This window comes from Bufo bufo, chromosome 4 (genome assembly GCF_905171765.1).
Source record: "Bufo bufo chromosome 4, aBufBuf1.1, whole genome shotgun sequence".
Lineage (NCBI taxonomy): Eukaryota > Metazoa > Chordata > Amphibia > Anura > Bufonidae > Bufo > Bufo bufo.
Window position 1 is genome coordinate 118112988 of NC_053392.1, and position 27667 is coordinate 118140654.

At 40.9% G+C, this 27667-nt stretch overlaps 1 protein-coding gene across 1 annotated transcript in view; it reads right to left on the bottom strand.

Annotated features, from left to right (window-relative positions):
• The window catches only part of LOC120997605 (serotransferrin-A-like), a 77774-nt gene that overhangs the window by 32900 nt on the left and 17207 nt on the right, over positions 1 to 27667 (bottom strand). The window contains exons 4-10 of the mRNA XM_040427748.1: positions 26710 to 26901; positions 21151 to 21292; positions 20346 to 20398; positions 19956 to 20119; positions 18057 to 18210; positions 11551 to 11699; positions 6873 to 6966 (exon numbers count right to left, since the gene is read on the bottom strand). Coding sequence (XP_040283682.1) covers positions 6873 to 6966; positions 11551 to 11699; positions 18057 to 18210; positions 19956 to 20119; positions 20346 to 20398; positions 21151 to 21292; positions 26710 to 26901 — 948 coding nt within the window. The remainder of the gene's footprint in view (positions 1 to 6872; positions 6967 to 11550; positions 11700 to 18056; positions 18211 to 19955; positions 20120 to 20345; positions 20399 to 21150; positions 21293 to 26709; positions 26902 to 27667) is intronic.

Genomic DNA, 27667 nt, shown 5'->3' on the forward strand with positions numbered 1-27667 from the left:
CCAGCCTCCATCTTGCTTGAAGATCTTGGGCGAAATCCTGTGCGGCACAAGATTACATCATCACGCCGGCCGGCGTGGTGACGTCATACGTCACCACACCAACTGGCGTGATGACGTACTCTCGGGCCACACAGGATTTCGGCCGAGATATTCAAGCAAGATGGCGGCGGCCGGCCCGTCGTGAGCAAATGGAGCCTGTAAGTTTGATTAAAAAAAAATTAATTACTGATAATTTTACATTCAGATACCGCGATCATGTATGAATGCGGCATCTGAGGGGTACAATGACGGAGGCGGCGCTATCGCAGCTCCCTGTCATTGCACCCGCTACTTACAAAAAATTAAATTTGTGAAATTTGCTGAATCAGCCGAATCAAACTTTTAAGAAATTCACCAATCTCTAATTTATATATATATATATATATATATATATATATATATATATATATATATATATATATAAAAAGAAAAACAATGGCGGCACCGGAGGAACGACACAAGGAGGGTGCTATGTCCAGGGATGTAGCAGCTTACCCCATCAATGGAAGATGAAACAACGGACAGCACTCCAGGTAAAAGAAAGTGGTGTTTATTCACCCATGTGGATGGCAACGTTTCAGCTCATACAAGAGCCTTTGTCAAGCCAAAGGCTTGACAAAGGCTCTTGTATGAGCTGAAACGTTGCCATCCACATGGGTGAATAAACACCACTTTCTTTTACCTGGAGTGCTGTCCGTTGTTTCATCATATATATATATATATATATATATATATATATATACACAGTACAGATCAAAAATTTGGACACACCTTCTCATTCAAAGAGTTTTCTTTATTTTCATGACTATGAAGGCATCAAAACTATTAATTAACACATGTGGAATTATATACATGACAAATAAGTGTGAAACAACTGAAAATATGTCATATTCTAGGTTCTTCAAAGTAGCCACCTTTTGCTTTGATTACTGCTTTGCACACTCTTGGCATTCTCTTGATGAGCTTCAAGAGGTAGTCCCCTGAAATGGTCTTCCAACAGGCTTGAAGGAGTTCCCAGAGATGCTTAGCACTTGTTGGCCCTTTTGCCTTCACTCTGCGGTCCAGCTTACCCCAAACCATCTCGATTGGGTTTAGGTCCGGTGACTGTGGAGGCCAGGTCATCTGGCGCAGCACCCCATCACTCTCCTTCATGGTCAAATAGCCCTTACTTTCAAAGTTTTCACAATTTTCCAGCTGACTGACTGACCTTAATTTCTTAAAGTAATGATGGCCACTCGTTTTTCTTTACTTAGCTGCTTTTTTCTTGCCATAATACAAATTCTAACAGTCTATTCAGTAGGACTATCAGCTGTGTATCCACCTGACTTCTCCTCAACGCAACTGATGGTCCCAACCACATTTATAAGGCAAGAAATCCCACTTATTAAACCTGACAGGGCACACCTGTGAAGTGAAAAACATTTCAGGGGACTACCTCTTGAAGCTCATCAAGAGAATGCCAAGAGTGTGCAAAGCAGTAATCAAAGCAAAAGGTGGCTACTTTGAAGAACCTAGAATATGACATATTTTCAGTTGTTTCACACTTGTTTGTTATGTAAATAATTCCACATGTGTTAATTCATAGTTTTGATGCCTTCAGTGTGAATCTACAATTTTCATAGTCATGAAAAAAAAGAAAACTCTTTGAATGAGAAGGTGTCTAAACTTTTGGTCTGTACTATATATATATATATATATATATATATATATATATATATATATATATATATATATAAATAATGAAAATCCACAGCACTCCTTGAAAGATGAAAAAAATGTGCTATTTATTCACACATGTCATACAGCAACGTTTCGGTTCTCTCTCAGAAGCTTTTTCAAGCCAAGTGGCTTGAAAAAGGTTCTGAGAGAGAACCGAAACGTTGCTGTATGACATGTGTGAATAAATAGCACATTTTTTTCATCTTTCAAGGAGTGCCGCGGATTTTCATTATTTGTTCATCACCCTGAATCGAGGGATTACCGCTGGCACCCATCTTTCAGTCAACAAAGGAGTGCTGCCCGGCTTTTCATGGATATACAGTCAGGTCCATAAATATTGGGACACCGACACAATTCTAACATTTTTGGCTCTATACACCACCACAATGGATTTGAAAAAAAAAAAAAAAAGATGTGCTTTAACTGCAGACTGTCAGCTTTAATTTAAGGGTATTTACATACAAATCAGGTAAACAGTGTAGGAATTACAACAGTTTGCATATGCGCCTCCCACTTGTTAAGGAATCAAAAGTAATGGGACAATTGGCTTCTCAGCTGTTCCATGGCCAGGTGTGTATTATTCCCTCATTATCCCAATTATAATGAGCAGATAAAAGGTCCAGAGTTCACTTCAAGTGTGCTATTTGCATATGGAATCTGTTGCTGTCAACTCTCAAGATTAGATCCAAAGAGCTGTCACTATCAGTGAAGCAAGCCATCATTAGGCTGAAAAAACTAAACAAATCCATCAAAGAGATAGCAAAAACATTAGGCATTGCCAAAACAACAGTTTGGAACATTCTTAAAAAGAAGGAACGCACCGGTGAGCTCAGCAACACCAAAAGACCCGGAAGACCATGGAAAACAACTGTGGTGGATGACTGAAGAATTCTTTCCCTGGTGAAGAAAACACCCTTCACAACAGTTGGCCAGATCAAGAACACTCTCCAGGAGGTAGGTGTATGTGTGCCAAAGTCAACAATCAAGAGCAGACTTCACCAGAGTGAATACAGAGGGTTCACTACAAGATGTAAACCACTGGTGAGCCTCAAAAACAGGAAGGCCAGATTAGAGTTTGTCAAACGACATCTAAAAAAGCCTTCACAGTTCTGGAACAACATCCAATGGACAGATGAGACCAAGATAAACTTGTACCAGAGTGATGGGAAGAGAAGAGTATGGAGAAGGAAAGGAACTGCTCATGATCCTAAGCATACCACCTCATCAGTGAAGCATGGTGGTGGTAGTGTCATGGCGTGGGCATGTATGGCTGCCAATGGAACTGATTCTCTTGTATTTGTTGATGATGTGACTGCTGACAAAAGCAGCAGGATGAATTCTGAAGTGTTTTGGGCAATATTATCTGCTCATATTCAGCCAAATGCTTCAGAACTCATTGGACGGCGCTTCACAGTGCAGATGGACAATGACCCAAAGCATACTGCAAAAGCAACCAAAGAGTTTTTTAAGGGAAAGAAGTGGAATGTTATGCAATGGCCAAGTCAATCACCTGACCTGAATCCGATTGAGCATGCATTTCACTTGCTGAAGACAAAACTGAAGGGAAAATGCCCCAAGAACAAGCAGGAACTGAAGACAGTTGCAGTAGAGGCCTAGCAGAGCATCACCAGGGATGAAACCCAGCGTCTGGTGATGTCTATGCGTTCCAGACTTCAGTCTGTAATTGACTGCAAAGGCTTTGCAACCAAGTATTAAAAAGTGAAAGTTTGATTTATGATTATTATTTTGTCCAATTACTTTTGGTTCCTTAACAAGTGGGAGGCACATATGCAAACTGTTGTAATTCCTACACCGTTCACCTGATTTGGATGTAAATACCCTCAAATTAAAGCTGACAGTCTGTAGTTAAAGCACATCTTGTTTGTTTCATTTCAAATCCATTGTGGTGGTGTATAGAGCCAAAAATTTTAGAATTGTGTCCATGTCCCAATATTTATGGACCTGGCTGTGTGTATATATATATATATATATATATATATATAATGACATGAAAACAGAATAAACCTTTCCTGTTTTTGGTCAATTTAGAATTACCATAATTAATATTATTTGCCAAATGCCAGAATAATGAGAGAGAGAATGTTTTAAGGCATTTTTATTACTTTCTGCAAAGTCAAAAATTTACCTAAATTTCATTAATATTTGGTACCATTGCCCTTAAACTGTATGACTTGGGTCAAACATTTTGGATATCCTTCCACAAGCTTCTCACAATAGTTGGTCAGAATTTGGGCCCATTGCTCCTAACAAAACTGGTGTAACTGAGCCATGTTTGTTGGTCGCCTTGCTCGCACCTTCCTTTTCAGCTTTGCCCATAAATTTTCTATAGGATTGAGATCAGGGCTTTTTGATGGCCGCTCCAAAACATTGACTTTGTTATCCTTAATAGTGTTGATCACGAATATTCGAATTGCGAATTTTTATCTCGAATATCGGCACTTCGAGAATTTGCGAATATTTAGAATATAATGATATATATTCATAATTTCGAATATTCGAGATTTTTTTTTAACAGTACACATGATCCCTCCCTGCTTCTAGCTTGTGGGTCAATGAGAAGGCTGCAATACCTTGACTTTTCGTAATGTGAATTTTCGTAATGGGAATCAATAAGATCGTGAAAACTCAGATCCAATGGTATATTCTAACCCCCGGGCATTCCCGTGGTGATAGGGACTTTTGTCGGGGAGGAGTATGCCAAAGTGGAACAACTGTACAGATTAAAAAAAAAGACGAATATTCTAAAATACGAATATATTTTCGTTTTTTAGAATATTTGTAATATTCAAAAACAAGAATATATAGAAATATAGCGAATATTCTAAAAAAAACGAATATAGAGCAATTTAGCTAATATAGTGCTATAATCTTCTTTGTCTAATAGTTGTAATTTTTTTCTCATCTGAAGTTCAGATTGGAAAAAAATTACAACTATTAAGAAAAAAGATTATAGCACTATATTAGTTAAATAGTTCTACATTATTTTTTTTTTGTTTTTTTCGAATATTCGCTATATTGCTATATATTCTTGTTTTAGAATATTATGAATATTCAAAAAACGAATATATAGCACTATATCGAATATATTAGTTTTTTTAGAATATTCGCCTTTGTTTCCATCTGAAGTCATGATTCCTCCCTGCTTAAGTAAATTAAGCAGGGAGGAATCATGACTTCAGATGGAAAAAAAGACAAATATTCTAAAAAACTAATATATTCGATATAGTGCTATATATTTGTTTTTCGAATATTCGTAATATTCTAAAACAAGAATATATAGCAATATAGCGAAAATTCAAAAAAAATTAATGTAGAACAATTTAGCTAATATAGTGATGACATTTTTTTTTAATAGTTGTAATTTCTTTCCAATCTGAACTTCAGATGAGAAAAAAATTACAACTATTAGACAAAGAAGATTATAGCACTATATTAGCTAAATTGCTCTATATTAGTTTTTTTTCGAATATTCGCTATATTGCTATATATTCTTGTTTTTGAATATTACGAATATTCTAAAAAACTAATATATTTGTTTTCTAGAATATTCGTCTTTTTTTTAAAATCTGTACAGTTGTTCCATACTCCTCCCCGACAAGCGTTCCCGTCGCTATGGGAACGCCTGGGTGTTAGAATATACCATCGGATCTGAATTTTCACGATCTCATTGATTCTCATTACGAAAATTTGCATCACGAAAATTCTTATTACAAAAATTCGTATTGCGAAAATTCGCAATCAACACTACTCCTAACGAATATTCGAATTTGCAAATATTCGATGAATATTCTACGAAATATTCGCGAAATATCGCGAATTCGAATATGACCCCTGCCGCTCATCACTAATCCTTAAGCCACTGTAACCAGTTTGACAGTATGCTTCGGATCATTGTCCATTTGGAAGAGCCATTTTCGCCCAAGCTTTAACTTCCTGGCTGATGTCTTGAGATGTTGCTTCAGTATTTCCACATAGTCTTTTTTTCCTCATGATGCTATCTATTTTGTGAAATGCACCAGTCCCTCCGGCAGCAAAACAACCCCACAACATGATGCTGCCATCCCCGTGTTTCACAGTTGGGATGGTGTTCTTAGGCTTCCAAGCTTCTCCCTTTTTCCTCCAAACGTAGCAATGGTCATTATGGCCAAAAAGTTACATTTTAGTTTCGTCAGACCACAGGACATGTCTCCAAAAATGTAGGTCTTTGTTCCTGTGTGCATTTGCCAACATTAAATCTGGCTTTTTTATGTTTCTTTTGGAGTAATGGCTTCTTCCTGGCAGAGTGGTCTTTCAGCCCATGTTGATACAGTACTCGTTTCACTGTGGATATTGACACAATCTTACCAGCTTCCACCATCATCTTCACAAGGTCTTTTGCTTTTGTTCTTGGGTTGATATGCACATGTCGGACCAAAGCACGTTCATCTCTGGGACACAGAACCCATCTCCTTCCTGAGCAGTATGATGGCTGGACATTCCCTTCTTGTTTGTACTTGTGTATAATTGTTTGTACCGATGAACGTGGCACCTTCAGGTATCTTGAAATTGCACCCAAAGTTGAGCCAGACATGTGGAAGTCCACAATTTTCTTCCTGATATTGTGGCTAATTTCTTTATAATTTCCCATGATGCTATACAAAGAAGCAGTGTGTTTCAGGTCTGCATTTAAATACACCCACAGGTGTGTCTCTAATTAACTCAGATGTTACCAACAAACCTTCCAAACACATGACATCATCGTATGGGCAGTCCAGAATTGTTTAAAGGCATAGTAATCTTAGTGTATGTAAATTTTTAACATTGCTGAAAGTAATAAAAATGCCTTAAAACATTCTCTCTCTCATTATTCTGGCATTTTGCAAATAATAATAATTATGGTAATCCTAATTGACCAAAAACAGGAAACGTTTATTCTAATTCCATGTCAGATATTGAGAAAAACATGCATGTGTCTTTTTATATAGTGTATGTAAACTTTTGCTTTCAAATGTATGTGTGTATATATATATATATATATATATATATATATAAAATATACAGTATATGTATATATGCCAATTTGCAAAACAGATTGAGTAGTCCAAATTTTTTACCATCATAAATCTCTCCCATTGCTGGAACCAGCCCGCATGCCCCTGCTGTATATAGGTATCCTCCGTCAAATGTAGCTGCATCAGCCTCTCCTTTCTGAAAAGAATACATTTATCTATATTATGTGTCCAGTTTTTAATCAAAAATGTAAAATTTCACATGTACTGTACTGTAAGTGCTTATGGAAAAATGAAAAGCTTTTATAAAAATAAAGTACTTGCAGGGATTCAACATGTAAGTTCAAAATTAAATGTAAGTTGGTTGGTGCTCGCATGTCGTTGTGGATGACATGATGATGTAGATGGACGCGTCACACCCTCCCCCTCTCCTCCTGCATCACTCCACCGAGTCCCCCGCTCCGCTTGCTGCCCGGTGCTAGGTGCTGAGTCCCAGAGCTTCCTACTCCCGAACCAGACCCTCTCTCCGATGTCGTGTTGCTTCACCTGATGGTGTGGGGGAGTGTTGTGGATGTTGTCTGCCCGGCTGAGTCCAACGCTGCTTCTGTTGCGGTTACAATCTCCTTAGTCCCGCCTTGATGCCCACGTAGGTCTTGCTGCCGGCTTCTCTCCTCCGCCCTCTATGTTGTCCCCTTGGAGTTTGTGTGTCCTGCCGAATCCTATTGTTTCTACGTAAGAAGACAAAGCGGTCTTTGACCTGGTACAGAGATATCTTCCAGCTATTGTCTGTTTGGTGGGGACCCATCTTACTGGGGAGACTTCCCGGCGTGTCGGCAGGGGATGGGCTTCCCAGATTTATCATTCTACTTTTACGAGCTATTCTAGAGGAGTAACAGTTTTTATACATAGGGCGATTGATTATGTCTGTGAGGCATCCTCTGTTGACAGGCAGGGGAGATATGTTTTTTTACATGGTAAACTTGCTGGGAAATTATGTATTTTGGCCTTTGTTTATATTCCACCCCCTTTCTCCCTATATGTACTTAACTGCTTAATTTCATGGAGCAATGGCCTGAATGTCTTTCGTTAGTTATTGGGGATTTTAATTGTCATCAATTCCACTACAGATAGGATCTCTATGGGGGGACTGCCATACCCTTCCCCAGGGGTCGCCCTTAGCCCGGTTCTGTCATGAATCCGGCTTTGGGATGTTTGGGGAAGTCTAGGGCGGGGAAGAAGAGCGTACTCTTGCGTAAGCAAATTTGTAAAATCTATATCCAGGATAGATATGGCCTTAATAAATGAAAAATATATGAGACATGCAAAACGGATGAAATATGAGGCCAGGTCTCTCTTGGACCACACACCTCTTTCCCTTGAGCTATGCTTGTATGATGATAAAGATATGGTAAGACCCCTATTTAGATAAAATTCTTATTTGTTGGCGATAATGGATAACCATGATTTAATACAGCAGGAAATTGTGTGATTTTGGGAGACTAATAATAATTCAGCTAAGACACAAGTAGTATGGGACACATTCAAGGCCTTTATGAGGGGGATTTTTGTTAGTAACATTTCTAATTTAAGGAAAGGATATAGTATTAGGGAGAAGGCTTTAAAAGAAGCAGCAACATCAGCCATGAATGACTTTTCCAGGAACAAGATAGAAGTAAACAGAAAAGCCATGCAGAATGCAAGTCAAGCATACTCCGATTTTTTTGCTTGATAAGGCCCAGCAGAGGTTATTTTTTTAGGGTCAGAAATACTTTACTGAATCAGGTAGCCCGGGAAAAATCCGGGGTGATTTCTAACCAAGAAAAAAAAAACGATAGGTAGCATTCGTTTAACAGATGGCAGAATTGTTAATGATCAAGAGTCCATAAAGTTTGTTTTTTTTTGACCATTTTTTTTTATCTATATAAAGCAGATACCAATATTACTGATGAAATGATGGATTCCTATTTGGATGCCATCTCTATTCCAGTCCTTACAGACATTCAAAGAGAATCGCTTGAGGTAGATTTCTCCCTACAAGAAGTAGAGGCTGCAATTAAAGCATGTTCTGGTAACTCCTCCCCAGGGAAAGATGGATTTCCATATGAATTCTATCGTAGATATAGGGAGGTTATTCTCCCTAGTCTATTAAAGGTATTTGTTGATTCATTAAAAGATGGGACTCTACTGGGATCAATGACAAAAGCTGTAATAATATTAATATTGAAAAAAGGTAAGGATCCATTGGATTTGGGGTCTTATAGACCTATATCCTTACTGAATACCGATGTGAAGCTTCTTTTAAGGATTCTGACTACAAGACTCTCTAAGGTTATTCCTTCAATTATACACCCAGATCAGAACGGGTTTATTCCAAATAAGGGTACCTATTATAATCTTCATGGTCTGTTTACGAACATTCAGACCTCTGGGGAGGGGGGGGGGGTCTCCGGTTCCATCCTGTTCTTGGATGCTTCCAAAGCCTTTGAGGGTGGAGTGGAGATTCCTCTGGAAGGTCTTGGCTAGGATGGGGTTTGGAGAGAGATTTATAGATATGATCAAATTGTTGTATAGATCCCCCCTGGCAAGATTGAACATCAATGGGAGTTTGACAACGAGTTCTGCTTTGAATAGAGGTACTCGCCAGGGCTGTCCTCTATCCCCATTGCTATTTGATATTTATATTGAGCCCTTAGCTCTGGCTGTTAGGCAAGACTCTAAGATTGAAGGGTTTGGAGTAATGGGGGTGAAGGACCGCATCTCTTTATATGCGGATGATGTCTTATTTTTTATAGTTCATACTAATATAACCCTTCCAAGACTCTACATAGTTAATTCTTTTGATAAGGTTTCAGGCCTAAATATAAACTGGTCAAAAACCACTCTTATGCCAGTGGATAGTTTTGTACTCTCTACTGAGGGAAGTTTGACTAAGTTGAATGTTTCTAATTATTTTGAATATTTGGGCATGACTATATCTCCTGAGAGAGAAGATTTTTACAGCTTAATTTGATTCCATTACTAACGAAGTTGAGGTTAAAAATTGGGATATGGCTCCGACTTCCTTTGTCCAGAGCTGATAGAGTCTCTCTGGTCAAGATGGTGATTCTGCCCCAGCTCCTTTATATCTTTAGGAATTCACCTATATGGATAGAGGATACGTTTTTTTAAGCTTCTTGAGAGAATTATTAATGATTTGTTGTGGGGAAGAAAGAAGTATGGCTTAAATTGGAATATTTATACAAGCCCTTGGATCAGGGAGATATTAATCTTCCCTACTTCAAGGGCTATTTTATAGCCGGGCAACTGTGGCTATATTGTGAATTGAGGAAAAGTGTATTGTGTACCATTCTGTTGAGGAGATCTCCGTATAATAACATATTCACATTATTGGAATCGGAACAATTGATTAATATGCAACAGTAGTATAGAGAGGCTAAAAAGTTATTATCTAGGGCATGGGACACGCTGGGAATAACTGGATCCCTTCAGTGTACTCCCCTCTGGTATAATTTACAACTACAGGCCTTAGATAAAATAGCCTGGGACCAGTATTGGCAGAAAAATAATATTTTATATGTTGCACAAGTGGTGAAGAATGGAGAGATACTTCCGTTCTCAGTGGTAGCACAAAGTGAGACTATGGTTGGTTTGTCTAAAATGACTTTTATTATTAGGAACACCATACTAATACGGTGTTGGACCCCCTTTTGCCTTCAGAACTGCCTTAATTCTACGTGGCATTGATTCAACAAGGTGCTGATAGCATTCTTTAGAAATGTTGGCCCATATTGATAGGATAGCATCTTGCAGTTGATGGAGATTTGAGGGATGCACATCCAGGGCACGAAGCTCCCGTTCTACCACATCCCAAAGATGCTCTATTGGGTTGAGATCTGGTGACTGTGGGGGCCATTTTAGTACAGTGAACTCATTGTCATGTTCAAGAAACCAATTTGAAATGATTCGAGCTTTGTGACATGGTGCATTATCCTGCTGGAAGTAGCCATCAGAGGATGGATACATGTTCTCATTCTGTTTTCGCCAAATTTGGACTCTACCATTTGAATGTCTCAACAGAAATCGAGACTCATCAGACCAGGCAACATTTTTCCAGTCTTCAACAGTGCAATTTTGGTGAGCTCGTGCAAATTGTAGCCTCTTTTTCCTATTTGTAGTGGAGATGAGTGGTACCCGGTGGGGTCTTCTGCTGTTGTAGCCCATCCGCCTCAAGGTTGTGCGTGTTGTGGCTTCACAAATGCTTTGCTGCATACCTCGGTTGTAACGAGTGGTTATTTCAGTCAACGTTGCTCTTCTATCAGCTTGAATCAGTCGGCCCATTCTCCTCTGACCTCTAGCATCCACAAGGCATTTTTGCCCACAGGACTGCCGCATACTGCATGTTTTTCCCTTTTCACACCATTCTTTGTAAACCGTAGAAATGGTTGTGCGTGAAAATCTTAGTAACTGAGCAGATTGTAAAATACTCAGACCGGCCCGTCTGGAACCAACAACCATGCCACGCTCAAAATTGCTTAAATCACCTTTCTTTCCCATTCTGACATTCAGTTTTGGAGTTCAGGAGATTGTCTTGACCAGGACCACACCCCTAAATGCATTGAAGAAACTGCCATGTGATTGGTTGACTAGATAATTGCATTAATGAGAAATAGAACAGGTGTTCCTAATAATTCTTTAGGTGAGTGTATATGATTGCTTGGACAAGGCCTAAATCCTTGTTAAGGATGACAATATAAAGAAAAAACAGCAATAGCGGCTTGCTTACCGCAATCTTTGTAATACATTCTTCTGCAAGGGAAGCCTCCACACATTCAATGGCTCCTGCACTTGAAATACTCCAGGTGTCACATTTTGACTTCTCCTCTCTGGTCTGTGTGCACCAGCGGATATTTTCTTCAGATGGCACTTCTATCTCTGCAATATATAGCAAGACAAACTATGTAACTTACAGGCTATGTACACCGTTGGAGGAAATTTTTGTTTGATTGCAATTTACTCATTTTTGGCTAAAATCATATTTTCAATTGGCCTTAATTAAAAATATTGACATTCTGTTTTTTCTAACTCTGTGACTGGTACTTTTACTATGTGCGTGATCTAAAAACCTTTATCTCTAAACTACTAAGAGGTCATAAACACTTATTTAAGCCACATTCTTATGAGTAAAGAAGTGTTTATAATGAGAGAAAGTAAAGAAGAGCGCAAGAAAAGGAGAGCCTGACCCTCAAGATTGGAGACAGTTATGTGGGTCGACGAACCTGAAGTCCGGCAAGCTGTAGAAGAAATCCAGGCAGCCCTGGAGATGAGAGCTCCAGGCAAACAGGCAGCGCCCCCTGCACCAACCAGTAAGGCAGGGACAGCCAGAGCTTCTACTCCTCTGTCCGGCCCCTCCCTGACTATGTCTCAAATGAACCCAGATGTGTTGCTGTATGTAGAGGCTTATTCCCAAGACATGTGGGATTACAAGAAGGCCATAGAAGAGTGGGTGAAACAGGTCTTGGGCCACATGTGACTGGGAGATACGACACTTTAGAGGGTGCTGGGCAAGCCACTGCCTCCACCAGTATTGATTTTGGGGCCCCACGGACTGCCACTGATTACTATAGTCTCTTACACTGCCCTGGTCTCCACTCACTCCTCCTTTATGGTCCAGTACCAACTGCCATGGAAGTTGCCACCAGAGCAGCAGGCAGTCTACCTGGCTGCCCACAGCAGCAAGCTACCACCAGAGGCCTTCCTATAACCAGAGGTGCTGTGCCCTCCAGCCCCGGCTGGAGGTTCTGAGTGGTCAGAGGCCGCATCTGCTGGATCGAGCAATCCAACCCTGACAAGACCCCTAGTGGCCACCAGAAGTTCCTAAAGCCCTGCTGCCAGACCAAAAGCAGATGCTCAAGAGAAGGAGCATCCCCATAGCTCTAGATCAGAGGAGGACTTAAAGTCCCTCATCTGAGGAGACCTCATACTGTGAACGACAGAAAAAATAAAAGGACTTCCGGAGCCACAAAGTGGACTTCATCTGAAGGGTAAGAGGGTTGTTGTTGGCCCCTCTGTTTGATTGTTGTTGCTCTTGGTTTTACCTCTTTACCTAGACAACTTGCCCATTGAACACAGACCTCACCTTCCTCCATTGGGAGCCTTCCTTATGTTTTTGCACTACGGTATGTCTTATTGTTTCTGCTACGTTCAAACATGGCCATGGACTTTCCCGGTATCGTCCCCGCAATGTGATTTTATAACGCACTTTAGGTGGACTTTCAAGGAAATAATGCTATTAGCTAGCTACATAGTTACCCCCATTCATTGCTCTTATGGACTGCTTCTGAGGACTCTAATGCTGCAATATGGTCATTTTATCCTGCGGTAGTTTAGAAATTCAAGTATTGTACTGTATGATTTGCATATTCCCTTAACCTGTTCTCTTCACAGCTTTGGGAGAGAGAGGAGCTAGCTTTGACCTGCGTCTTTGGGAATATGTGTTGTTGCTAAACAGAAAGGACCCTGAATAAAGGTCACAAGAAATACCAGTGCTACAACACCTTAAAGGATAACCCCGCTGCTTCAAATATGTGAGTTCAGTTATTATTAGATAGGCCAGCCCACATAGCAGTCATGTTTAGATTGGGCAGCACAGAGGAAGAGTCCTAGATGAGAGGCAGTATTTGGCTGCGCTCCTTTCCTGGGTATGAAGCTATGTAGATGCCCCGGGGATTAACCGTTTTCCTCTGTTTTCTCTGCCACTCCTTAAAAGAATTAGAGAGCTACAGTATTTGTGGTCTTCAAGCCGAACAGCAATTAGCAGTATAGGCCTTGTTGCAGCAAAGGGCAAACAGTGATGACACCCTTTGTGCCTTATACAGGTGAAACTCGAAAAAAAATTGAATATCGTGCCAAAGTCTATTTATTTCAGTAATGCAAATTAAAAGGAATTGCATTAATGCAGCTTAAAATTAGAATTTTCTAGGCTCAAAGTGTCACACTCTAGTCAGCTAATTAATCCATACCCCCTGAGCAAAGGGTACCTCAAAATTGTGACTTTGGGTTTTCATAAGCTGTAAGCCATAATCATCCAAATTATAACCAATAAAGGCTTGGAATATATCGGTTTGCATGTAATGAGTCTATCTCATATATTAGTTTCACCTTTTAAGTTGCATTACTAAAATAAATGAACTTTGCACGATATTCAAATTTTTCGAGTTTCACCTGTACGTATGTATTAAGAAAGGATTACAAGATGAAGCCACCCTTTTATTTAGAGTTCACTTTGTCATGCAAACAGAGTAAAATCACCTGTCGCTAAATATGTATCATGGAGGGAAACAGAGAGACTCCTTCACTCTGACATGGTCGTTAATTGAAGTGATGCACACATTTCAATAGTAGTAAGTGAAGTAGAAACACCCTGAGTATTCTTCTCCTCTGATACCAGAGAGGTACTTCATATATATATGTAGACTGTTGCAATATCATCTTATATGTATTATTAGTGCAGTGAGAGGGTTGGAGCATTTGTGGGTAGATTTGTAAGAGAAAGTATATACAGCAGCACTTAAAGAGGAACCTGAGGGTGCAGCACGCTGCATATGTTTCACAGAACTTGCTTTGCCTAACATGAAGAGGGTTGGTGTAGGGGACGTGACTACTGCAAAGGTAACAGTGTGGTAGGTGGCGGCAAGCCAAGAGTCTCTAATTTGCAAAATAAGCGTAGCATCAACAACAGAATGTTTTCTATAATTATGGCATTACTGTACTTTATTTTTGTTTGCAGAGTGCTGCTGCATTGTTCTTTTTCCCCTGTATGATTCTAGCCATTGCAGCGTGCACCTGCACATTGGGATGTGCTGACTGACTCCCTTTTTTTTTTTTTTGCAGTTTGTACTGGAGGTGTGGCTGACTCCATTTGGTTTTCCACCCCTGACTAACCAGTCTGCCCGATAGGCTGATTTTAATTAGAGTAAGTATAAAGCTGTAGCCTGCTTTCATTGTATTTATTGAAGCCATTTGGCACCAGGAGAGGTATAGAGTGGGCTCGGCATGCATGTTGGTACCTGCATCCCTGGATTTAATGGAGGCCATTATTGCACCAAAAATGGTAAAAAGCAGATTGGACCCACCATGCATGTGGAACCTGCACTCCCTGAATTTTATGGTGGCCATTATGGCACACAACAGGTAGGATTTAGTGTTAGGTTTCCGTCTGATAAGAGATCGCCATGACGTTGGCAGACGGGCTCAAATAATTTTGTACAAAATGTATTTGCCAAGAGTCTCTAATTTGCTAAATAAGCGTAGCATCAACACCAGAATGTTTTATATAATTCTGGCATTACTGTACTTTATTTTTGCTTGCAGAGTGCTGCTGCATTGTTCTTTTTTTCTGTATGATTCTAGCCATGGCAGCGTGCACCTGCACATTGGGATGTGCTGACTGACCCCCTTTTTTTTCTTTTTTTTTCTTTAAGCATACTGAGTTTTAGTTAGGAAACCAAGCCGGTAACTAATGGAGCAAAAATATGCAATGTTTGAGGTACTCTGCTCAGGTTTAAAATATATCAATACATTACTCACAAAAAGTTAGAGATATTTGGCTTTTCGGTGAAATTTATGGAAAACTTAAAACGTTCACACTACAGTGATATTATATCATGAAAGTAGGGCATTTAAGTAGAAGCCTGCAATGGTGATTTTCTCATCTCAAACAATTTATTAAAAACAAAAGCCAACACTACTGGTGGGTATACCCCCACAAAAATGTCAGTGTCTCAATAACTTGTCATGTGGCCTAGAGCATCAATTACAGCTTGACAATGACGTCTCATGCTGTTCACAAGTCTACTTATTGTCTGCTGAAGCATGGCATCCCCTTTTCTTGAAGGGCGGCCCTCAGGTCATTGAGGTTCTAGGGTACAGAGTTATGAGCCTTTACACGGTGACTCAGGTGATCCCATAGGTTATCAATGGGATTCAGGTCTGGAGAAAGTGCAGGCCACTCCTTTTGAAGTAACCCAGTCTCCAGCAGCCGTTCCCTAAAGATGCGACCTCGATGAGCTGGCGCATTGTCATCTATGAAGATGAAATTAGGCCTCTGTTTTTAATGCAGAGGCACAATGACTGGATTAATTATGTTTTTCAAGTATTATTGGCTTGTCACTGTACCATTCACAAAGTGTAGCGCAGTTCTGTATTGACTAGACACACCTGCCCACACTAACACCACCGCCACCAAATGCTCGTCTGGTGACAACAGTGGCTGAGGCATAGCGCCCTCTTTGACGTCTCCAACATCATTGGCGGCCATCATTTCTGCTCAGCGTGCATGGACTTTTATCAGTGAACAGCACTGAAGCCCACTGGTCCCTCGTTCAGCATAGATGCTCCCTGGCACATGCAAGACGATGACACCTGTGTTTGGTGGAGTGGTCAGGTACCCTTGCAGGTCATCTAGAATGCAGACCACTCTGATAAAATAGGTTTTGAATAGTCTGATGTGACACTTGTGTGCCTCTCACCTCCCTTAAATGTGCCTGGAGTTTTATGGCATTAATCATCCAGTTCTGCAGGGCATTGTTCACAATGAAGCAGTCATCAGTGTGGAATGTGGCCAAAGGACATCCACTTCTATGCCTTTCTGTGACTCTTACAGTCTCTCTGTATATCTGTTGCAACCTGCTGATGACACTCTGTGACACTCTAAGCTCAGTGGCCACTTCAGTCTGAGAACATCCTGCTTGAAACCTCACAATGGCGAGGTACTGTTATCAATTGTTAGGTGTCATCTTGGTCTCATGATGTCAAAATGTTAACAGCATGATGAGGAGGACTGTTTAAATACCAATTCTAATTGAACCAGGAAATTTATTGGGCGATTCATGGATCAAACACCTGTTGTGAATTTTGCTGTTAAACTCCTTGTTAAAGAACAGCAAGTTGTGCAAAAAGTACTGAAACATTGAACAGTTGGACAAGTGTATTCAAAGGTTTAGAGAAGGTCACATTCAGTTCACCTGTAAAGGTTAGAGTGCAATTTAGTTTCATTCAGAAATTTCACCCACAAATCAAATATCCCTAACTTTTTGTGAGTAGTACATATTATGGCAGCAGAAAACTCCTTTCATATAAAGTAAGTTCTGGAAACCAACAGACTGAAGTATTTGAAGTAGTCAAAAAGGAAAGTTAAATAATAAAAAATATGTAAGGATAGAAATGTATTCCTGCCATAACAGAGCAGCTGCAGTTTAAGGAGGTATGGGCTTTGAGATCTGAGAACCTTAAAGGGATTCTGTCACCTGCTTTTACCATTTTAAGCTGGCACCATCGCTATGTTGACTAAAGTACCTTATTTCCAGCAGTCTTCTTTTTACTTATTTTCGTTTTGTAGTTTTGATATAAAAGCGATTTTTATGTTATGCTAATTAGGGTCCAAGGTGCCCAGAGGGGCGTTTTTTTCACTCTCCGGAGCCCAGTGACGCCCCCCTGCAGTGCCCAAGAACGCCTCCTGATCATCAAATAACCTCCCACAGCCCCGGAAAACGGTTCCGCCTCCTCCCCACGTCATAGTCTACCTTATAGAAATGCCCCGTCCTTCTTCCTGTCTGCGGCCAGAAAACTCGCGCAGGCGCAGTACCACCTGCGGCCTGAGCGATCATCAACGTCCTGAGGGCAACATCGCTCAGGTCACATCACTGGGCTCGGGGCATGCCCAGTGAGACTTTTGAGGCTGTTGCCCTCAGGAGGTTGATGATCGCGCAGGCCGCAGGCGGTACTGCGCCTGTGCGAGTTTTCTGCCCGCAGACAGGAAGAAGGACGGGGCATTTCTATAAGGTAGACTATGACGTGGGGAGGGGGCGGAACAGTTTGCCGGGGCTGTGGGAGGTTATTTGATGATCAGGAGGCGTTCTTGGGCACTGCAGGGGGGCGTCACTGGGCTCCGGAGAGTGAAAAAAACGCCCCTCTGGGCACTTTGGACCCTAATTAACATAACATAAAAATCGCTTTTATATCAAAACTACAAAACGAAAATAAGTAAAAAGAAGACTGCTGGAAATAAGGTACTTTAGTCAACATAGCGATGGTGCCAGCTTAAAATGGTAAAAGCAGGTGACAGAATCCCTTTAAGTCCGATAACATTGCTATAAAATTATAAATCCCATATGAGAAGATCTTGAGGACCACTCTTGTTTTTCTTTAACTAGCTTCCTTCAGTATCTGTATACCCAGGTCTTAGGTTGAGCTGGGTATATTGATCGTTACTTTAATACCTTAAACACATACCTTTGTGCATTGCTTTCATGGACTCATAAAGATCTTTTCCCAAATACAAAGAGGCATCCATCTTAGCTGGGAGGGGAATGAGGGACGTTGCAGAGTTTTTGAACATTAGATTGTCCCCGTGAGGGGAAGAAAACAGTTTGCAGTCTTGTTTGGTCTAAAAATAAAATAAAATGTGTTACACTAAAAAAAGTAATTTTATATTACCTATAAAATGGAATACATGTAGAACATGACTTAAAGTAGAGGTCTATGTGCACTGATATTATTTGATTCATTGTGGAAAATGATATCCCCACTGAAAAAAACTTTTGCTCATGGGCAGCATGCTGGCTCAGTGGTTAGCACTGGTTCCCTTGCAGCGCTGGGATCCTAGGTTTGAATCCAACCAAGGACAACATCTGCATGGAGTTTGTATGTTCTCCCTGTGTTTGCGTGGGTTTCCTCCGGGTTCTCCAGTTTCCTCCCACACTCCAAAGGCATACTGATAGGGACCTTAGATTGTGAGCCCCATTGGGGACAGTTGGATGCTAATGTCTGTAAAGCGCTGCGGAATTGAGTAGTGCTATAGAAGTGCATAAAATAAATAAATAATAAATAAACATACCCTTAAAGTAACAGCAGGCAGTTCTTAAATGTAACAGGTCAACCCATTTGTTGATTTGGGATGTGTTGGCTGTGATTGCTGAATGACAGAGCCATCCTTTGACCACCAATTTGTAGACTCTGTGAGCCCTATACATTATGCTACTTAATGTAGACAAATGAGCAAGAACATTACAGGGAATCTCCTAGTAATCAGAATTATAACAGGACTTGCTAGAACAGTCTGGACCTATAAATATTTCCAGGTAAGACTATTTTGATGGTGGGAATAATTGCAGGAGGGCACATTTCAAGCTATTCTCGATTTTGTACAGTTTCAGGTCTATTTAACATTACACAACAAGTAGGTATTTATGTATGGGATTATCTTTCTACATCTTTCTTGTGGCTAATGAGGAGAGGGCCAGGAGCCCTGAAAAGCATATAGTCTTATCACAAGTGGCTATTTGAAGGAAAAGTCCCCTTTTATTCTTTTGTCAAAACAGCACCTCCATCAGCTTGAGAATTGTTTCATTGGCAGCAGCAAGAGTCATCTATTCATCCACTCCGTTCCAACAGACAATCGACACAACAAACCAATCCACTGGCCCAGCCACGGAAGTGGTGGAACTGCAAGGTGGAGCAGACCTAACCCCTTGCAGAGCACAAGTGTACAGTGCCCTACAGATTTAACCATCTTCTGGTGTTGGATGAAGCATTACACGCTCACTTGTTTGTGTGCCACACTATATATGCTCCTATGGAGTGGTAAACGTCAGGGTCAGAGCTGCTTAAGCACCTGTCATGGCTGTCTCTATTCATTCACTACTTTGAAAAATCTGACAGCCGTTATATATGAATATGCCAATCATTGACATTTAAATGGAGATCTATCCTCTGTCTACTTGCATTTAATTATTTTTTACAATCAAGATAATCAGCTATATATTAGAGGGACTTAATATTCCTGCCACTTGTGCATACAATAATTGTGGATCCACATTATTTTAGCTGCTGGGCCCGCTGCATATCTGTGGACATGAATTAAATCTTGAGGCACTGCATTTTTATGATTTTTTTTGTGTCATTTTTATTTTATTAGTGTTATGTATAATAATTATTATTATTATTATGTTTGTATGTTTTGTATTTCATGTGATTATATTTAAAATATATGCTTGCAGCTATTCACCATTATTATCTGTCTACATATTATCCATTCAGATCACATTTAGCTGGCACGGTGGATCCTTAGAAGAGACAGATACAAGAAGGAGACATGCAAGACAAAATCTATATCTACATCTTTACTGTTACCTGAGCCTGCGTGAGGAATTCAGTGATAGCTTGAATCTTGCTCTCATCTTGACCGGTCACCACAGCATGAGCCGGGATTCTTCCCCAAAAACATTTTTCATACTCGCTGATTGGTCTCCTGGTATTGTCTAAACACAGCAGCTCGTAATCCTTATGGAATTCGTCTAAAAGACAATAAGCAGATTTATTTTTTACATTTGTTTTATTTTTTTTCTTATACATGAACCACTAGAGAATAATTTAAGGCAAAATGAAAACATTTTTACCTCTTCCTCTAGCATACATACTAGATATCTTGCTTTCTCATGCTATCTGTAGACCACTATGGTTGGGCACTTTTAAAATTTTAGTGATAAGCCTGTAGCCATCATGGTAAGAACTTTCAGTTACCTGATATAATGTGATTCACGAAAGCCACGTCTCCCTTGCCATCTTTCAAACATCTGCATAACAAATAATTCATATGTATAAGGCATATTGTATATATTCTATGTGGATTTATTTAATAAAACATATCCTAATTGGAGTAGAAGCTTTGATTTTCGGAAAATTCAGGCTTCCTGGAGCCACCACTAGAGGGAGTTCACTGCTCATCATGAGTCATGCATTAACTTGAATAATATAACAGTATGCAGTAAGCTGCTAAACTCTCTCCAGAAGTGTCACTTACAAGAAATGCACAGTGCATACACTATATCATGAAAAATAGGGAAAATTTTACGTGACACCGTCCATAATAAAGGGCAGCTAATCAAAATCACACACTTTGAAAAATGTATAAATATGTAGTATATAAACCCAGATGTACATAGTAATTACAGCATCATAGTTAAGAAGGCAAATGTACCTATTACATACTGAATGTCACTTGTACATAACAATCATTATGTTACCAGGTCACAGTCTCGAGGGGATATAAGCATCAATCCAAAAATATAACAATACATCTACCAAAACATATACACATACAGACCAAAGAGGGACTCCTCATACCCCAACACGTGTTTTAATGTGGCTTCTTCTGGAGATTATGTTTAGAGGGCAAAGATAACAGTACCTTTGTTCCCTATAACTCCAGGAAGAAGACATGACACAGATTCACAAAAGTATTATTATTTTTATTGATGGCAGAATCATGTAGGGAAAAATAGCTGTAATGTAGAATGGTCAGAAGAGAAAATGTCTTTCTACTCACCTGCAAGCACCAGCGTAGCCATAATATATCTCACTTTGAGTTTTCTTACACCTCTTGTCCTTTCCTTGTACTGGACACTGTCTGCACAGTTTTTCTTCTTTGGCACCCGGGGCACAACTAGCTGCGAAAAACCCTGCAACAGCTGTACAGAAGAAAAGGTACAATGGTATGGCTTTGGTAAGGTACAGATGAAACAAAGCTTAGTGTCTTCGACACAGGTCATCGTGATATCATTCATGATGTGTTATCTGTGCGTTTGTGTATGGAAACGTATTGAACTAACTGGGGTTGTACTCTTAGAGATATCGTAGTCTTCTATTTTTCTTCTTTTTTTTTGGACAACTATCACTTAATACCATTTTTCTTCCAACTGAGTTTTACCAATTATCCATCATCCAAGAAAATAGGCTTTTCCCTCCTAAATATGGGAGTTTATTGGTGAAGTACTAACGTAAGAGAAACTTTCTAGCCTTGTACCTAGAACTGCAGTGGTGTTTTTTTTTTCTCAGTGATGGGTCCCGGACCCGGTTGCAAAAATGCACCTAGGATGGGTAAATGGGACTTGGGCCCTGGGAACAGTAAAGACTAAGAAGAGTGCAAAACAGCAAGGCATCACAACTAGTGTTGAGAGAATTGAAGTTGACGAAGTGGAATTCAATTCGAATTTCAGGAAAATTTTGATTAGTTACGAATGCGAATCTCCTCACGCTTCGTGGTAACGAACTGCATTTTTACCAAAATTGCTGCTGCACATGTTACAATTAGTGAAAGTAAGAAGCCTGGGAAGGAGGAATCACCCACAATGCTGTGCAGCCAGTCAGAAGATAGTCAGCCCCTGTGACGTCACAGCCCTATAAAAAGCCTCATCCTGCCCGGTCTCCGCCATTATACTGTGAACTTAGTGCAGGGAGAGACGTGACAGGCGTTAGGGACAGTGCGCTCTTTCACTCTACAGTCCTTTATACCTGACGCTAGTTTTGGATCTGTAACTAACCAAATAAGGGAAGTGTGACCTGATTCTAAGTGTGACACCTGTCAACTGCCTGTCATACTGACGCACAGTAACTGTTTCACTACCACAGCGGACTAGCTAGGCATGTTTCTGCAATGCACAGTGATTGCACCGAGATACACGCTCCCTGCAGCCGGGAAATAGATGATTTTTAACATGCTTTGTCACAAATTAAACTAGATCGAAAACATTTTTGGAGAAAATTCGGCAAAGCGTCCAAATGTAATTTTTTCAAACTTTGCTCATCTCTAATCACAATCAGTATTAGTTGAACCTAATTCTTAGCCAGTGATTACGTGGCCTTGGAGTATACCGTATCTGTTCAATTCAGTTCCTCCAAACACTTCCTGCACAGAAAGTGTGTCAGAGGAGCAGGGAACATGCCACCCCAGAGCTGTCTGAGGTCCTCTTTACCCAGGGGCATTAAGGGTCATTAGAACTGAGTGGGTCCAAAAAAGGATACATCATTACTGAGTAGAGGGACACTAAGCAGCATTATTATTGAGTAAGGGAATTAAGAGGGCATAATTACTGCATTAGAGACACTAAGAGGTATTGTAATTTAGTGGCAGGAACTAAGCAACACCGTAACTTAATGAGAGGTAGTAAGGAATACCATAACTGAGTGGAGGGCGCTAAGAGTCACTATTGCTAAGTGGAGACATTAAGCGGGCCTCCTTACCCAGTGGATGCACTGTTACTGTGTGAAGGGCACTAAGTTGGCATTAGTACTGTTGGGGGCACTTTAACTGTATGTGGGGTAATTATTACTGTGGGGGAGACTAAACACAAAAAGATGACACAAAAAGGGACCATACTATTATGTTGGGCACAAAGGAGTCACTACTAGTGATGAGCAGACCCGTGGATGTTCGGGTTCAACGGCCGCACTTTGTTTCGATGTTCGGTTTGGGTCCCAAACTTGACCCCGAATCTCATTGAAGTCAATATGGACCTGAACTTTAGGGTGAAAAATGGCTATAAAATAGTCATCGAAAGGGCTAGAGGGCTACAAAAGGAACCAAAATGGGGTTAAGAGCAGTACAATTGCCCTGCAAACAAATGTGGATAGGGAAATGACTTAAAAAAACATAAAAATAAAAAATAATAATCTTGAACCAGAAGGGAAAGGTCCAAGTGGAGTAGGAAGTTGAGGAGGCTGTAGACGTGGCGGGCCAGGCTTGAGACTCAGCGGCACCAATCACTCATTGGTCTGTTGTTCCATGCCCATCCACAGCTACTGATGAGTTTTAGAACAGCCTGCTGTCGTTTCCCCATTGCTGTGCTGAAGATGGTGGTGCAGATGTTTTGCTGACATGATAAGGAGGCAGTAGAGGAGGAACAGGAGGAGGAAGCGGAGAAGGAGGAGTGAACAGGAGGCACCGAGAAACATCCAGCAATCCTCGTGGTGGCAGGACATGCACCAAACCACTTTCCGCCTCAGGCCCAGCCGTCACTTCATTTACTTAGTGGGCAGTTAGAGAGATATAATGTCCCTGCCCATGCTTACTGGTGCATGTATCAGTGGTTATGTGGACCTTGCCACTGATGGCGTTTTTTTCGCCATTTATTCATTCAGGGCAGGGACGGCCAACCTGGAAAAGTAGTGGCGGCTGGGAGCCACGTACTGTAGGACAGCCCCCGTCATTAAGTATTTAAAACTGTCCGTCTCTACCAGATGAAATGGCAGCATTTCAAAGGCCAGGAATTTTGAAATGGTGGCATTCAGGGCCAGGGCTCGTAGGTGGGTAGGGGGGGTACTTTCTCTTTCTCTGCAGTGTTTGGGGCATGGACAGCTGAACACTTCCATGGGACAGTGTGGAGATGCTCGGTGACACTGGTAGTGGTGGTGTTGCTGTCACATCCTCTCTTTGGGGGTGGCAGGTGGCCCTGTCACTCCAGGAAGGGGGGGGGGGGCTGAGACTGCAGCAGAAGAGGGAACAGGAAGAGACTCAGATCTTTCGTGGATTTTCAGATGTCTACTCCACTGCAGCTTGTGCTTTGCATTTAGATGCCTGGTCAAGCAGGTGGTGCTTAGGTTTAGCACATTTATGCCAGGCTCCTACTGCACAGCGTGCTAACCACCTGTATCTTGTTGTTAGCACATTGCCTGAAGAACTGCAATGCCAGGGAACTCCTTTGAGCTGGCTTTAGTGTGCTCTGTCCCTCGGCATGTTGGGCAGTAGCAGGCGTCCTGGCTAGGGGCTGGCCTCTCTGCTTTTGCACCCTGCTCCCTCTTTTGCTGTGCGACTGGCGCATCATGACCCCCACCTTTTCCTCCAAACTGCACACATGACTTGGATGACCTGTATGCCATGTGAGGTCTAGGACCTCATCATCCTCCACATGAACTTCCACCAACTCCTCACCCCTACTCTCCTTGCGGGTCTGCACAGTGCAGAAAGCCACAGCAGTGGTCACCTGTGTTTCGTCATCATCATTAGAGACATGCTGTGGTGGTCCTTCCACGTCCTCACCCTTAAACATAAGTGGTTGGGCATCAGTGCACTCAATCTCTACCACCTCTGGGGCAGGGCTAGGTGGATGGCCCATGGAAACCCTGCCAGCAGGGTCATCAAAAAGCATAAGTGACTCCTGCATGACTTGGGGCTCAGACTGCTTGGTTGATGTGCAAGGGGTTGAGGTGGAAGACAGATGCCCATGCGCTGCCAGTGCCAACTCTGCGCTTTCAGCATGGGACCGGGTGGAATACAATGTGAAGGAACTGGAGGCACTGTCAGTCATCCAATCTACTACTGCCTCTACTTGTTCTAGCCTCACCATTCGTAGAGTGGTATAGGGGCCTACAAAATAACGCAGAACGCCCTGTGCCTGCATGCACCAGAGGAAGGTGTTTCATTTGTGAGCATAGCTGGCACAGATCGATAACGTCCTCTCTCTGCAGCAGGAGCTCCACCAACAACAGCAGCACCACAACCACGTCCACGTCCCTTATTTGATGCTCTCTTCATTTTTTACGGTCACCCACAAAATTGGCTGACAGACGAACAATTGTATTTCTGTGTCACGGGTGAAAATGAGGAGTTTTGCACCCAAAAAATGGCTATAGGTCACAGACAGAATTAACAGAAAGATTAACTATTGTATTTCCGTGTCACGGATGCAAATGAGGTGTATCACCCCTCCCAAAAATGGCTTTACGTTACCGACACAATTAACAGACTGATTACCTCTCCTATTACAGTAAGTCAGATGCAAAGGCAGTGTTATGAACACCACAAAATGGCTTTATGTCACAGACACAATTAACAAACTGATTAACTCTCCTATTACAGTAAAATGAATACAAATGCAGAGTTTGGAACCCCAAAAAATGGCTTTAAGTCACCCACAGAATTAACAGCCCAATTAAGTATTGTATTTCTATGTCACTGATGCAAAAGAGTTGTATTGCACCCACAAACATGCCTCTAGGTCACCCACAGAGTTATCAACAACATTAAAACGCTAACACTGTCCCATAGTGCAGCAGCGTCCTGACCCTACACTAGTCAGAGCAGAATGGCGGCGCAACACATGATCCGGCGTTTATGCATGCACGCTCACGTGCTGAGCCGGCCAATCACAGCCATGCCAATACTAGGCATGACTGTGATGGCTTCCAAGTGCCTACAGCTTAAAATCTTGTTTAGCCTTTCAATAAGCTTTATTTTAAATCCAAACAACGAACATGAACTTTCGCGTCATGGGTTCTCTACTCTGTGACTACCATCAAAGAATATGTCACCTGTGAGTCACTGGATGTAACAGTAAAGTCTACAGTGTGATTACACCTTTCAGACGGCCAGTGCAGTACTGGTATCTGACCACAATATGGTGATAATATTGGTAATATTGGTCTTTGTGGTGGCTATAGTATATGCGGTCTTGGTGTAGAGTTATTATTTGATCCTTGTATAGTGGGTATTATTTGGTTACTGTATGTATTACATACAGAATTGTATTAATTATGTAATTGATCAAGTGATTGGTAGTCGTTCGGGGAGGGGAGAAGGAGAGTTAACGGAGTAACGTTTAAGGTGGGAAAGGGTTGCCAAACTGCATCTCTGCCTGGTTCTACAGCAGTAAGGGGATGGGGGGATAGTGAAAGGGGAAAGTTTTAGATGGGGAAGGGGTGTCGACCTGGATCTCTGTCTGGTTGTATGGTAGTGTTTCTCAACTACTGGCTTCACTCTGTTGCATGTGCATTCTTTTTTAAACGACATACATCTAATGTATATCAATCACAGTTAAACCTGCCAAAGAACATTATAACTATCATTTTGTTCAGGAATGAATTATGGGCACTTAATTCCATAATTATTAAATTATTGAGTACACTGCTCTAGTAGTTAATACGTGGTCACACAGTACCCTTGAGTTATTATATTATTATGAAGATTTTTTATTTATGTTACTTACAGTATATATATGTTAAGTATCTCACGGGATGTATTCGAATTCCATTTGGATGTCAATGTTGTATACTATGTACCGTAGCTATTGTTTGGGAGATCAGTATATATGGTCAATGGAAGAATTTTTACCTTTCTCAATACTTTGATCTTCTGGTCCTTCCCATTGTATTTGGCCTGTCTGAAGTAGCTTTCCAATTGGGATATTCCAGCCTGCTGACCTCCCAACAGCTGTGTGACAAGATTTCTTGCCTTTAAGCTCATTAAACATAAATGAACTTGACTTTGACACAAGAGCAACTGCATAATAGCATGTATCTTTCTCTGTAAAAGTAAAGGTTTACAGGATTATCCATATACATATCACAAATATAGTGAATAACATTGTGTTTTTATTTGTTTCTCATACAGTATTTCACAGGTGTTGTGCTTTTTTTTGTATTTACTAACATTAAGAATTTCACATTTAAGTAACTAGTGACTGATGTTTCCATCAATATGTCAGAAATATATGTCAGGGTTCTCCCCTTGTACATCTACCCAGGTAACATCTGGTAGGAATGTACAGACAAGCAAAGCTTTGACCATTTGTAGGACAAGTTGTTAGGGAGATGTGAAGGAGTTGGCGGTTTATCAACCTGTTATGAGGTTTAATTGAGCAATTGGTTTGTGAAGTGTGAGGAGTTCTATGCCTTTTGTTGAATTACTATGCACAGCCAATAAAATTCATGTTGGAATAGAGTTCCAACATGAACTTACAACAGGAAATTACTCTTTAAGGCTTATCGTCCATCTAAACTGAACGTGTCCACTTTTAATTGCATTATGAAATAAATTGTTGACATCATCATCAATTAGGTCTAATTGGTCATTTTCAGAATAACCCATAAGAAATAGACCCTAGGGTTCCTGTGCACAATGCCACCGGCCACGGGATCCTGATGCAGATTACCACTACTTGCAAGGCTACAATTGTACATGCTATTTGAAACAATAGCATATACAGGCGTGGCCTGGCAATTAACGATAATCAGCATGTGAATCCTACAGCACCATGTAATGGCACCCTTAGTACCCTTGGTTCACCACA